At 43.1% G+C, this 12,914-nt stretch overlaps 1 protein-coding gene across 1 annotated transcript in view; it reads right to left on the reverse strand.

The window, feature by feature from the left end:
• Window positions 1-12,914, reverse strand: part of T265_04768 (hypothetical protein) — a gene marked incomplete at both ends in the record, with an annotated part of 64,066 nt that overhangs the window by 2,819 nt on the left and 48,333 nt on the right. Inside the window, 5 exons of the mRNA XM_009169593.1 lie at window positions 1,961-2,461; window positions 2,637-2,781; window positions 6,975-7,391; window positions 9,813-10,146; window positions 11,696-11,777. Coding sequence (XP_009167857.1) covers window positions 1,961-2,461; window positions 2,637-2,781; window positions 6,975-7,391; window positions 9,813-10,146; window positions 11,696-11,777 — 1,479 coding nt within the window. The remainder of the gene's footprint in view (window positions 1-1,960; window positions 2,462-2,636; window positions 2,782-6,974; window positions 7,392-9,812; window positions 10,147-11,695; window positions 11,778-12,914) is intronic.

The raw sequence follows: 12,914 nt of genomic DNA on the forward strand, positions 1-12,914 counted from the left end.
TTTTTCACAACCATTGGGAATAATTAGCAGTGCGCACTTCACGAAACTCCAGAGCTTCGACCCAGGGACTTTTCGGACAGTAGTTTGAACAGTCAACTGTCCAATCACGAGGCAATGCTAGGCAGTAAGATTTACTCGCACTAAGGCAGGATATAGCGCCGCCCATCCAACGAGAGTAGCAGGTCAGCATATGTGACTACGTGAAATGGATTCTGTGATTGTGTATACAGTAGATAACTGACGACTGCTTGAAATAAACCCATTCGCGTGCGAAATGGCCGAAACTTTGAGAAGATTACGGATGCGCAAGGTTCGCGACCGGCACTGATAATGTTCCAATGGGGATGATGGAACGTCACAGAATCTCAAGCGTCTTGAGGAAAACATTTGGATTTGTGCAGACTTCTAGTGGACGTGTTGAACCAGCGGACAAAATAAATGAAAGCAATTAGTATGGGGTGTGTCAAAAAAATTCTTCAGAAGAGGCATCCAATGGATTTGGAATGTAACCTTGTTGGTGTTGATTCTATTCAAACCACGATAACTGGTGTTAAAAGCGTAACAGTTATTAATTTGATGATAGACTTAACAGGCTTTTACAAAGGAGTATCGCTCTGTTTACACACAGAAGAGATGTTTGGCAATAAGGTGAGTAAGCAGTACAACGTGAAACACAGAACTGTCTATTACATATACACACATAATCAAAGTTCACAAGTCAGAGGTTCATGCTAAAAGCCAGGTCGTAGTTGCCTCTGGTATTTGATAAACACCGCTGATTAGTTGCATAGGATTACTAGGTCAAGAACTTGCGTGCGAGGAAAAGTACGGAAGATGTGAACACCATCTCTATTGAATTCAGAAACCGAGTACTGACAGGTGCTGATTACCTAGTCACTTGCTGCAGAATATGTCCCATGGGGTTTCATGCATACTTCAAGGGAAAAGCTTGATTTATTGTGAAACGCCCACATATTCTGAACAGACAGCGTCTTTCATCGAAATGGGGATTCTTCAACTATGTGAAAATCCCACTCCGAGGAGAAATGTCAATTTCAGCTCATGATATTCAACTTCAATTCTCATTCTTCTCACCCAGTAAGGTCGGTAATTTAACACAGAGGCCTTTTCATGATCCTACGTTTCAATCCAACATGATATATAGCATTGGAAATGAGATACTTTTCAACCATTTGCAATGAACTACATTGTGCAGCGAAAGTTTCCCCCCATTATTCAAGTGTTGGATAAACGAATTTTCGGAAAAATCCATAAAAATACAAGTTTCGACATTTAAATGAGGCGCACACGAATTATTGGTTTAGTTCTGTTATATAGAAGAACAAACACCGGTTTGCACAAATAATCAAAGTATAGAGCTTTGAAGTCAAACAATGCGGGTACCTACATTTTGCTTCGAACTGTCTGTTCTCAGATGATAAAAAGACTAGTCACTCGGTATGTCCAGAGAGCGTACAGTAACTCAGGTAGAGGGAACACTACTAGCCACCGCCGTTTTCATTTATGGTAGTGGGGGTTTTCGGGATGGCATGAGCTTGGTCTATGAACGGTTATTATTACCAGGCCATGAGGTTCACGGTTTACTTGCGTGTTTAACCGGGTAGTTGACTATTACGCTGCTCAATGTGGCTCTCCTTGTAAAGCACACCCAACTATGACTCCCATTAGTGGTCTCTGTTGATGGAACAGGTTACTTGGATACCTAAGTGAATTTCACGATTGTATTCAATCTTGTTTCGACCCATCAAACGGAAATAGTGGGATGAGCTTTCACACCGTTGATTTAATTAAACATGATGAACACGCGAAGGGTTTTCATGGAGTCCAATGTCCGATCATTATGGTTGGATGGTTACTTTAGTCATTTCAACCACCTGGAAAACAGCTCAATTTTTAAGGATGTTCTTGAAACGATGAAAGTTACCGCAAAAAAACACACCTCAGATTCAGTGAATTGTATCCGTTCCTCATGCTCAGCACGCTGCCTTGCTGTCATGGTCGGGGAAGCCGTCACCTCCAGACCGGGAATCGATCCCGAACTAGTTTTGCGACGTCGGCCCAGACTAGCTGAGGAGAAAACGGATATGATTGAAGAGGACGTAGACGAAGAAGTAGTGGACGATGCTGCCGTTGCAGGAACAGCACTGGTAACGTTAGTGGTGGCAACTGAAGTGGAAGTAATTGAGGTGCCCGGAGTAGTGGGTACAACCACTGGGGTGGTTGTCGCATGGTCACCAGCTTCGTCTGTGGGTTCGATAGGGGCAGATAACGCAGACGTCGTCTCGGCTGTCACTGTTGGGGACAGGTCTTCGCATTCGACGGCTGACAGAGACCGAGATTTTAGTGAGTGAGGTACACTAGTTCCAACACGTTTGCGTAGGTCATCAAGCTCACGACCAAGTTCGATCAGACGGCGTTGGTGTTCCTCCAGTTGTTCGCGCTAAAGCAAGCGAGTAAATCGAAAAGTGCAAAGGGGTTTAAACATCTGCGAAAGTGAGAGGTGATCATAGAAAGATGAAGAAAATGTGAAATGAAACCACAAGAGTGGGCCAAAAATCCATGATACAAAATAAAAGCCAGAGGCGAAACTACGGAAAACGGAGAGTGCAACTTACAATATTGAGCTTGGTGCATGTGGAAGGCAGATGCGGTCGGTAAAACCCCCGTTCTGAGCCGATGGGACCAGGCATTGCAGGAGCAGAGAGTAGGGCGGCAACAAAGTTGATGCGGTCTACCCACATATCCAACTCCTTAGCGTCCCTAGAAATGCAGAAAATGGATGTGAAAAACTCTGAACAAAACGCGATGATAATACAATCTAAAAACAATAAGCGCATTATTTACAGATACCCCGTCTCCAAACGAAAAGAAACTTGGTTCAGACGATGAAAAATCCAACGCTATTTATCCAAGCGATGTGCCAATGCAAAAACACCATCATAGACGGGCATTCGTGGTGAACCTGTGCTTTAAGCCAAAGATGGATTTCGTCAATCAATAACTGGTTTCATACCACCTGTCCTAGTCAGGCAGACCAAAGACGGATATGGGGATAAAGATGACTGGTTAACCAGTGGGTTGATGAATCAACAATGACAGACGTCAATTGAAGATAAACAATCTCGTTTTCGGAACAGACGGTCCGTGTGTGCAGGAAAGAGCTACATACGTAGGGCAACTAAACCGGGTCACATAACAGAACAGCAATAAAGTAGTCGCTAGGAGAAGGAGAGAGCAATCAGCCGATAAAAAATACAGTAACGTATGGGAGGTTTACCAGAATATATGCATCATTAACAGTGCATCATAAGAAAATGGGTGCAGCGATAGCTCAGGATTCTCAAGACTAATAAGAATCCAGTAAAGCACAGTTCGAACGACGGTGACTGGGTCGTGTGGCAAATTCAATGTGGGCTCGTTTGCTGGTTATGGGTATTGGTGGACTGAAGTAAAGATCGAACGAAAGTAAGCAGGCTCCAATCTTGAAACAAGTTCCAATTTGAAAAGGTCATGATGATAATTAGTTCACCCGAAACAAGCGGGAAAAACGGAAAACAACACGGCTTTTCGCCGTAAAGTTAAAAGTCTTATCCGGGAATGCCCGTCAGTGGAAAAGACAAGTATCGCTATGAAAAAACAAAAATCGTTCCAAGAATCAGGGTTAAGTTTTGGCGAGAATATCGATAGCGGCGGTAGTCTTAGAAATTAGTGCTCCGTTGCCTTACAAATATTCCCAAGTTTCTTGGACAGAACTACCACAGAGCAAAGAACATTACGAAATATTGATAAATCCTAATAATAACTCCATTCGAGTAAAGTTTTAAAACAGAAGACAATAAATAGTGCAAGAGCAGAGCACAAGAAGAGTAAAAAAGTCTTGCCAACACTCATGAGTAACAACAACTGTTTGTATTTCCAGCATACCAGGAGGCCTGAATGGATATGCCATTCACCGGAATTACCGACACTGTCACGTAGGTGCGAACATATACATTGTTTCAGATAAAAATGTACTGATAGATTAACAGGTCTGCATCGTATCTCCTATCGGTTGAACTCAATTCTCTGATCAAGAGACCAGGAATTCCTCCGTGATCTATGTACACCACCAGCCAGAACTCTGACTTATAGGACCCACCTGACCACCGGAGCAATGAAACACACAGGAAGCAGTGTTGCTGGCTACATGACTCCACATCAGTCTCTCGTATAACTAGGCTCTATCGAGATAGCCTGCTTTCAGTCACCAGCGTGCATTGAAATAACAGCTACAAAAGCGGAGAATGGAGACATTTTAAACCCATTTTTTCATTATAAATAAAAAGCAAGAGATTTGTGTTCTCCATCTCCATAGGGAACTCCGGGGGTAAGCGGACTTTGTATTGATTGGTGTACATTACAAAATCCTACGGGCATTTATTTTATGCTTAAAAAACCTGAAGTTTAGATGGGAAGAAATTCGAAAATGTTTCACGGCTACCTCCATCCGTTGGGTGTCACGGTGTTATTGCAACGGTTTTCAAAGGGGGCTCTTGTAGCTGCCATTCTATTATACGATGGTGACAGAGCGAAAGCTATCCGGATGGGACCATGTTCTTTTTGTCATACAAGGGAATGACGTAAGGTCAGAGGGCTGGCAACACTATTTCCAATGTGCTGTAATGTGTTTTACTGGTAGATACCATTGGTCAACGTTCTGTCAGGTAATGTAATTTTCTCACCTTGGTCGCAAATGCTGAATGACAAAAGTAATTCCTTGGTTGCTGTAGGGTTTCCCCCGTTACATAAAATAACCGAACACACAAGGAGCGGACCATCCACCATCACGAAAACAAAAACAATCAGATTCCCCACCCTAACACCCAACAAATGATGTTAGGTTAAAAAAGGTACGAGTGACCCCACAGTCTACCTTGGACCGTGAAGCAATGTAGAGAGATGATATCACGCAAAGTATGCAGTCCATAGCTTCAAAGTGCCTCTTCAAAATAGCGAACACCATCGGGATACGGTAAATCCATTTAGTCCCACACAAACAACGGTTCCCCTGTTGTGGAACTAGCACCATGAAGATCAAGTTTCGAATCTTCCGTGTGAGCGTTTCAAGGTTGGCTTTGGCCCACTGCCCTTAAATATTGCATAACTGCTATCACATAGACAACAATAAAACAGATGGAATAAAGTAACCAAATCACTCCTGATGGGGTTCGTCTCTGATTTAACAACCGCTGGTCGGTATTGCAGAGCCAATTACGGACAAATAAGAGTGTAGTGATCGCTTCGAGAATGTGTTACAAACGCCTCTGAAAACGAAAGGCCGTTGCTAAGCGATACAATTCTATATGAAAATCCACCTAACGCGCTCCGCTTTACAAGGCTCGTCCTTTGTTTGGTGGCTGCCTTTGTCAGTCATGCCATTCTTTCAACGGCTTACTCATTGAGGCTCCCAGTAAATAAAAAGCTGCTGGCGTTTTGAATGTTGTGAACATCAAGCGACAAGCGTTGCGTAACAATGCATAAACCTCAATTTCCCAATACTGACTCATGCAAATATGTTTCCTATGTGATGCATAATATGATGTGTGGTGCATCTTCGTGTGCTCGGTCTTTAACTTCTGTTATTGGCATTTGACCCAGCAGTTTCTTTTGGCAGGTGTTGATGCGCCGATGAGAGAAACAGGTTCATAAGTCTCGTTTTAACTTCAATCATTTAGGCTGCCTTATAATTTCAAACAGTTTCTTCCGGTTTCCTGCCATCAAGCCCCGATAAGAGTAGGCGTTGCTAGTTTCGATGGCTTTGTGCAAAAAAAACAGACCAACCATTTTTATCGCGCTATTTTTACTCATAGTCGATTAAATGGCAAACATTTGTCCTGTGGAAAATACGATCAGGCGAGGAAATTTCAGAAGAGCCTGGTAAGCAAACGGTTGGAAGGGTTACAATTTTGATGGGAGAGTTTCGTCAGACCGTAAGTTACCAGGTTGCTAAAATTTTAGGCTGTCTTCAATTTGGAAGTGCAGACAGCTAAAACATGGGGGCTAGCACAAAGAATCGGCGTGCTCCTATGAATTGGTTTCCCGAAGTACGAAAAGGCAGACGGTGGTGAAACAGTTGAACGGAAATCCGGATGGAAGGTATCGGCAAGAAGAGGAATAATGGGAACAATATATACCGGTACAAAGTTGGGGGTGTTAACAGTAAACATGAGCAAACGAAGGTGACGAATGTAGGTACAGCGAAATTCGGAGAACAGTCCATGTAAGATGAAAATATATCGTAAAGTTTTGCAGCTTGAGTTTGTTTCAAATAGGTAATGAATAAACGAATGCACAAATTCATGCAGGAATTGTAAATTAAAAAACATAACCGATACAGCATACAATCCCGAAAAATCTCTTTTATGAGCCGAAAGTCAGGTGTTTGGAGTCAGAACAAATTAAATTCCGGCCACGTGTAGAATTACTGTGTGGAAACTGCTTCAGCTCGTTGAGCATTCGCACAAAAAAGAATCAAACCGAGATTTACGGCCATCGCGATTCATGTGATCCAGGAGAGTATGGAATACGAACAGGACCCTAATTTCGAATACTGCATTCGGATTGGAATGCCCATTAATTCAAAGTCTGAGGTTCGATATTTGGCCCTGTGGCACAGTTATTTTTTAGAACGAAAATCGGTAGAATGAGATCGATTAACGAAGTACAACGCAGTTCTTTTAAGAACAAGTGTTTTCTGAATCAGGATACGTGCCATAAATAGCTTACCATACGAATTAGAAAAGCCTAATGCATAGGCCATTCGCCTTCACGAATAGAACGAATAGCTCAGCTGTTACTTCACACAGTAAAAGAACAAGGAACAGAAGATACACATTTGAGCGTGTTTTATGAATACGATAAAAAAATATGAATAAATACACGGAAAATTCCATCGCTCGACAAAGAGAACTTACGCAACTTCAAACAAATATTCTGCGCCCTCTCGTGTTTTCAGGCGAAATACATTGGGCTTTTTCACATAGTCCGTGGCTCGCGAGGCAATTGCATGCACAATCCGCACTATCGTTTCTGGTGCTGGGATGTTAGGGGGTACGGTGTTCGGTGGGGGCGGAGGTGGGAAAGTGAGTGGAGGTTGCATAGTCAAGGGTGAAGGAAAGATGCCACCCACGGGCCCCATATAAGCTGGAGGCGGAGGATGCTGCATTGGCGCGGCGGCGCTACTGGTGGTAGTGACAGTGGGAGCTCCATTAGGGTCATTTGACCGGGTTGTGCGAACAGCAGAACTCGAAGAATGATCTGGAATACCAGGGGAACAACTAACCGACAGTAAGCTCTCTTGAGGAGCGTCCGTAACGGAAGGCAGGTCACTCCTAGAAGGTGAAGACAATGAAACAAGCGATGGGTGTTTAACAATACGAAGACAATATACAAGCACAGGCAAGCATAGGAAAATGAAGGAAAACCATACTCAATTACAATATAGTCTCTCTCCGGCGACCAACGTTATATGGTCGGTTTTGTCAAACTTCCACATCCCTCATAGGATGATTCCCATGTTTGTGATGGCAACAGCTTATATGAACTGGTCATTAGGTCACCACCCAGAATGCGACATCGCTAAAAGCAGACATTAGTCTTGCGACAAAATGGTGGTTACTTCAACAACAGGTGAAGAATACAAACACTGCCCATAGAATCGTCCGCGTCTGGCAAAAGCATTTCTGACAGGCCGTTCAAGCAATCGTTAGGTGTAAACCTAAAATTGGTGAACAATGCACTCAAGGAGTTGGAGGAAATTGCTAATTCGTCGGTGCATACTGCTAGGACGAATCATGTGACCATAAAATGTTTCAGATGGGTTTCAAAGTATGGTGGGGACAGATGCTAAAAAGGATGACTATTCTGGGTATTCCGTATGCAGATATGTGTGACTGGTTGACAGTAATCAAGAGTAATACCCTACCCTCCACCCTGAAGGGTTCCCAAACATTTAAAGAACATTATTCTGGATAAGCGGCCCACATAACGTGACCGATAGGTGTGGTAAAACAGTAAATAGGGGGCGGATGAACCTAAATTAAATTTGCAAGCTACGCTACACGTGGCACTCGAGATCGGTTTCTTAATTAACTATCAAAGGCTACCAACCATGAGTGTGTCACACTGAGTAGAAATTCAATGGCACGTAAGACTCAGATTCGGGACACACCAAGGAAATGAGTAGGCTGAACCGATGATCATGGCAACTCGAAAAGTGATCAACGTAGATCCATTAATTCCATTGATCTATCTATCGCTCCATGTCCGATTACTTGTGTGTTCGATTGCTTTACAGTACATGGGAAAATCAATTAAAGACTAGGGACTCGATAATCTCCAAAAAAGTGACGGTGCCGAACCGGTTGGCGAATGTGACGACAACGATGACATTAAAACATTCATGCACCGCATTTCGCTAATTTTTGAAACAGAATGTAGAATTAGCCGCTCTAAACGCCTCGGCATTGTACGTTTGTCTCGCGTTACTGCACATAAACGTGTGCGCGAACAAAAAGAAACGGGATTCGGGTACTTTTATCCTTACTCGAATAACAGCTTACACACGTACACAATGAAAAGATGTACTGAGGCGGAATCTGGACAGTGAATACTAAGCAGAGAGAGTACAATTCATAGGTTGTTGGATGGAGAATGGGACGACGAACAAAGGATTCAAGTCACACTCGAAAAACGGTCCCGAACTGTGAGCCCTGGTATAGTGTACCAAGCGCCCGGATACCGAAATAAGATAAACACGACAAACTAAGACGATCACTAACCAAATGGGTAGGGAATGCCGAAACCTGGTAGGACGAGTTAGTGTATATGTAGACAGTTTATCGATAAAACGGTTGGTCCCGAAATATTAGACTGGATGGAAAACAAGTGTACATGCTCAGGGAGATATAGCGATAGGTTCACAAGCAACGAGAGTTTGCTCGAGTGAAGCATCACTCATCGTATGAAAGTTGCACTCCACATGTTGAGCCCCATAAACGATGTCCAAAGTGCTATTCTAGTGGAGTCATTAGGGAAAACCTCAATGTAAGATATATCTTTGGTGCACCTCTTTTGCCCTTTGTGCTGCCGAAAGTTCTTGAAATGCCATCTCACAAGAAGTCATTGAAAAATTTTCACTGTATAAGGTATTAGAAGTGTGACCTTGAGCTTACCAAGATTAAGATGGGTGGATTGGCGATTACCTATAATTTTATCCAGTCACAGGATGAATATGCAAGATTTTGGGATTTCCATCACTGGTCGATACACATTTTATCTGACACCACTGAGTTTACCAACGCGAAGATGAGGGTAAATTTATAGTAAGATAAGGCACCCTTCATAGAAAGATGGACTTAAGAAGGAAACGCAAATGACATTGCTGTATGTGAAGAAGTTTGCTTTAGAATGACAGCCCAGTACACTCAGAGGAGATAAGAGAATGACAGTGAAGTCCCATAAAAAAAGTGACAAAACCACTCGAAGCAAAAACAAGTCCTGAATATCTCACATTTCGCGTGCAACATTCGGCCATCAATAGTTCCACAGGGATACATCGCAATCCAGAAAATGCTGGGTGCTTTTACTTTCCAGTAAAGGAGTTTCATCGACAAAATTTTACAATTCAACAGTGGGTACTTATTCTTCTGGTGAAGTAAGCAGGTGAAAACAGAAAAAAATACATGCAGATTAGAAAGGCTTGAAAGGTATAACTGTGCAATCATTTTGCAATTAGGCAGACGTATACTTACGTCTTCGAAATAAGTTGTCCATTTTCCTCCGAAGAATCGTGCGGAAAACACTGTTGGGAAACTTGTTCCACGTGTTCTTGAGACCCGTCTGGTAGCTCCTGCTCATTTGTCGTTTCATCTGGCGGTTCAATCGGTTTCTGTTGGAGCATGAGTTGCTGCTGCTGCGCTTGAAATGCCGTCCAATGGTTAAAACGAGCCTGCTGTTGCTGGTGCAATTGATGCATCTCCTCAGCTCTGGCCGCAGCGTTTGCAACAATAGCATTTTTGTACAAATACAAAACCAAATCTCGTAGTCGAGCGTAGTATACTTTCCAACCCCGACGCCCAATCGAGGCTAGGGTGTGAGGAGACAGAGGCGAAAGCACAGGTAAAAATAAAGCCATGTGAGCCCAATTTTGAAGAAGACAAGAGACGGTTTGTGCTGATCCCGGATATCTATATTCACTTAGGCCCAATGAGGTTTTTAAGTGTCGACGGAGCAGCACACGTGTGCCACATCACGAACAAACCACATCCCATGAGTGAAATAGTAACTATTCAGAAAATGTTTGCATAGTTCGAGCCCGCTAAAAAGTAAAACCGTTCAGCTGTAACACCCTTCCGGTGTCTAGCTGCCATGCTACTGGAAGGAAGCACGAGGGCCGGGATATTGTCAGGTTGCCCAAGCCTAGACAGGGGAAGTCGAGAGGTAGAGGTTGGGTTCGAACCACGGACCTTTTGGTTAGTGAATTCGCACTCTAACCACTTGGGCCATCTCGCTCCCGTTTGAGCCTACTGACGGGCTTCATCATCCCATTCGCAGCAAGTACGTCCTCACCATATTTCATTTGATGGAAGTCGGTTTGTGGTACCTACTACGCCTTCCATGTGACAGCTTCCTCCGTAAAACGACCGGTGCATCTTTCCGTCAACTACTTTGACATGCTATGCAATCCGTTTCAGATTCTAAATGCGGCTGACTTTTGTTGTTTCTCAACCTACGATAGAGAGAACACCAAAGCTGTATGTACAGACGAAGGGTCAAATGGACATACAAGGAATAGGTCAGTAACACGAACGTTGACTACAATATCCCTCTTGTGGGTTGACACTGTGAATGTACAATAGAACCCGACTGCAGCACAGAGGTGGCGAAAATTTAGAGGAAGTAAATTTTAGTTCATTTATTCCCATACAATCGTAGGTGAAGTTAAGTCGTAACACGCACACAGTGCGCTGTTTTTCGGGTGACCTAACTGGGTTGGTACCCCAGATACTCACCCACGTTTGTACGCACAGCATTTTTCAGGTGACGCGCTCACATGGAGGTTTGATGGGCTTGTGTTTCAACTCATTTACTTGAATGGTGAGTTAGACCTTCAACGGTCACATCCATGTTGGCCACAAACACAAGGGACAGGGTTGTTGGGACCGAAACAGTTCATCACATACAGCTCAATATTGTACGCATTCCTGTTCAAATGCAGCTTATGGTAGTCATTAGAGATGAACTGCGCTAGAAAAATTCGCATCCCCACATGACGACCAAACCCACAGCGCGACTAAATGTGCACATTTACTGGAGGTCGCTTTCGTGAACAATTACTGCATTTGAATAAGTAAACTGGCGAAAATCCAGCGCACGAATTGGTAATTTGGTGTTACAGGAAGAAAGTGAAAGCTAATGATCAACGACGGGACAGTTGACGGCAGGAGGTAGCCGATTTGTCGTTTACCATAAATAAGCGCATCTCGTGAACTGGATTTAGTTACGACTTTATGCATCTAATTTCAAGCTTCCCCTCTACCAAAGAAATCGAACCAACAAATATGGATTAGATAAATTATCTACGTAGAGTGTTAGAGTGTGACAAACAAAAAGAGGGTTTGTGGAAAACGCTTACTTTTCTTTCCATGAGACTCCATCACCCACTTACGAACGAGGAATCCTCTCATATATTCTCGAGCATTCGTCTCTGCAGCCAGCTAGCGTGAGAAGTGTAGAAAAAGATTAGGTTTCTAACTCGCAGTTATTCAGTACTATCGAGGCGATAGGCTAAAAACACAAGGAACTACAGTACTCTGGATGGATAAACTGAACTGATCGAAAATTGGGAGGAAACAACTGTTGAAAAAGCTTTAAGGGGGAAGCGTGAGTGATCTCCTTTGAAGAGAGGGCCATCCTCAGTTGTTTCTGAAGAGCTGGACCAACATAATTTAAAAGATGCTTGAATAATATACACTGAAAGTATTGGGGATGAATTCTTAGGATGCGAATACCCAAAGGTGTGACTTGTTCTGATCAGTAGTCTAAACAGCAACTGTTCAGGTTACCTATCCTAACCACATGAAGACTCGATGAAAAATCGGAGAATTACGAAGAGCCAAGTTGAAATCGAACAGGAGTTATGTAAGAAGCACGTGCCTACTTTGTGAAAAAATATCATACGAGGCTGTTAGATAATCAACGTAAACGGTGTATAGAAAAAGGTACTGTAATCTGTTAAGGAGTGCCACTTCGATTGATGATTTGGTCCAACTAAAGTCGACGAAGCAGGGTTTGTATGAGTAGACTGGTAGTTATCGAACAAACAAGCAGTTCAGTTCCTTAGACGATGAATACGCCCATGGCACAGGGCGTCAAGATGGAAAAGCTACATTTACAATATGTGTACCAGGATACAGCTACGGTAAAATTAAGAAAAAACGTGACACAGATAATCTATCTTGAATAGCCTAATGGTAAACCGGTAGTGCAGTAGGCAGCTCGAGCTTACTTGAGTAAGGAACACTCAGTAAGAGACTGACATTTAACACACAATTGCTGAACTGAAAACCGACCTTGGATAAGACGCTCATATCTGATAAGTAAGCAAGTTAATTGCTAGCCTACCGATTGCTTCAGAGGGTTCGTGCAGAAAGAATAACGGCCAGTGTAGATAGGACTTCGGTAAATGTTGAGAAAACATAACTAAATCAGTGGACGTTCGACTTAGAGAACACGAAAAACGTGTGCAAACACGAAAGTCGTACGTACGAAGAAAACCACACGATCGATGAGGGAGACGTTTTAGCGATAACATGAGAGATACGCCGTTTCTACTCTTAAAGTTCAAACTAGTT

This window comes from Opisthorchis viverrini (assembly GCF_000715545.1).
Source record: "Opisthorchis viverrini unplaced genomic scaffold opera_v5_82, whole genome shotgun sequence".
In the NCBI taxonomy this organism is placed as follows: Eukaryota; Metazoa; Platyhelminthes; class Trematoda; order Opisthorchiida; family Opisthorchiidae; genus Opisthorchis; species Opisthorchis viverrini.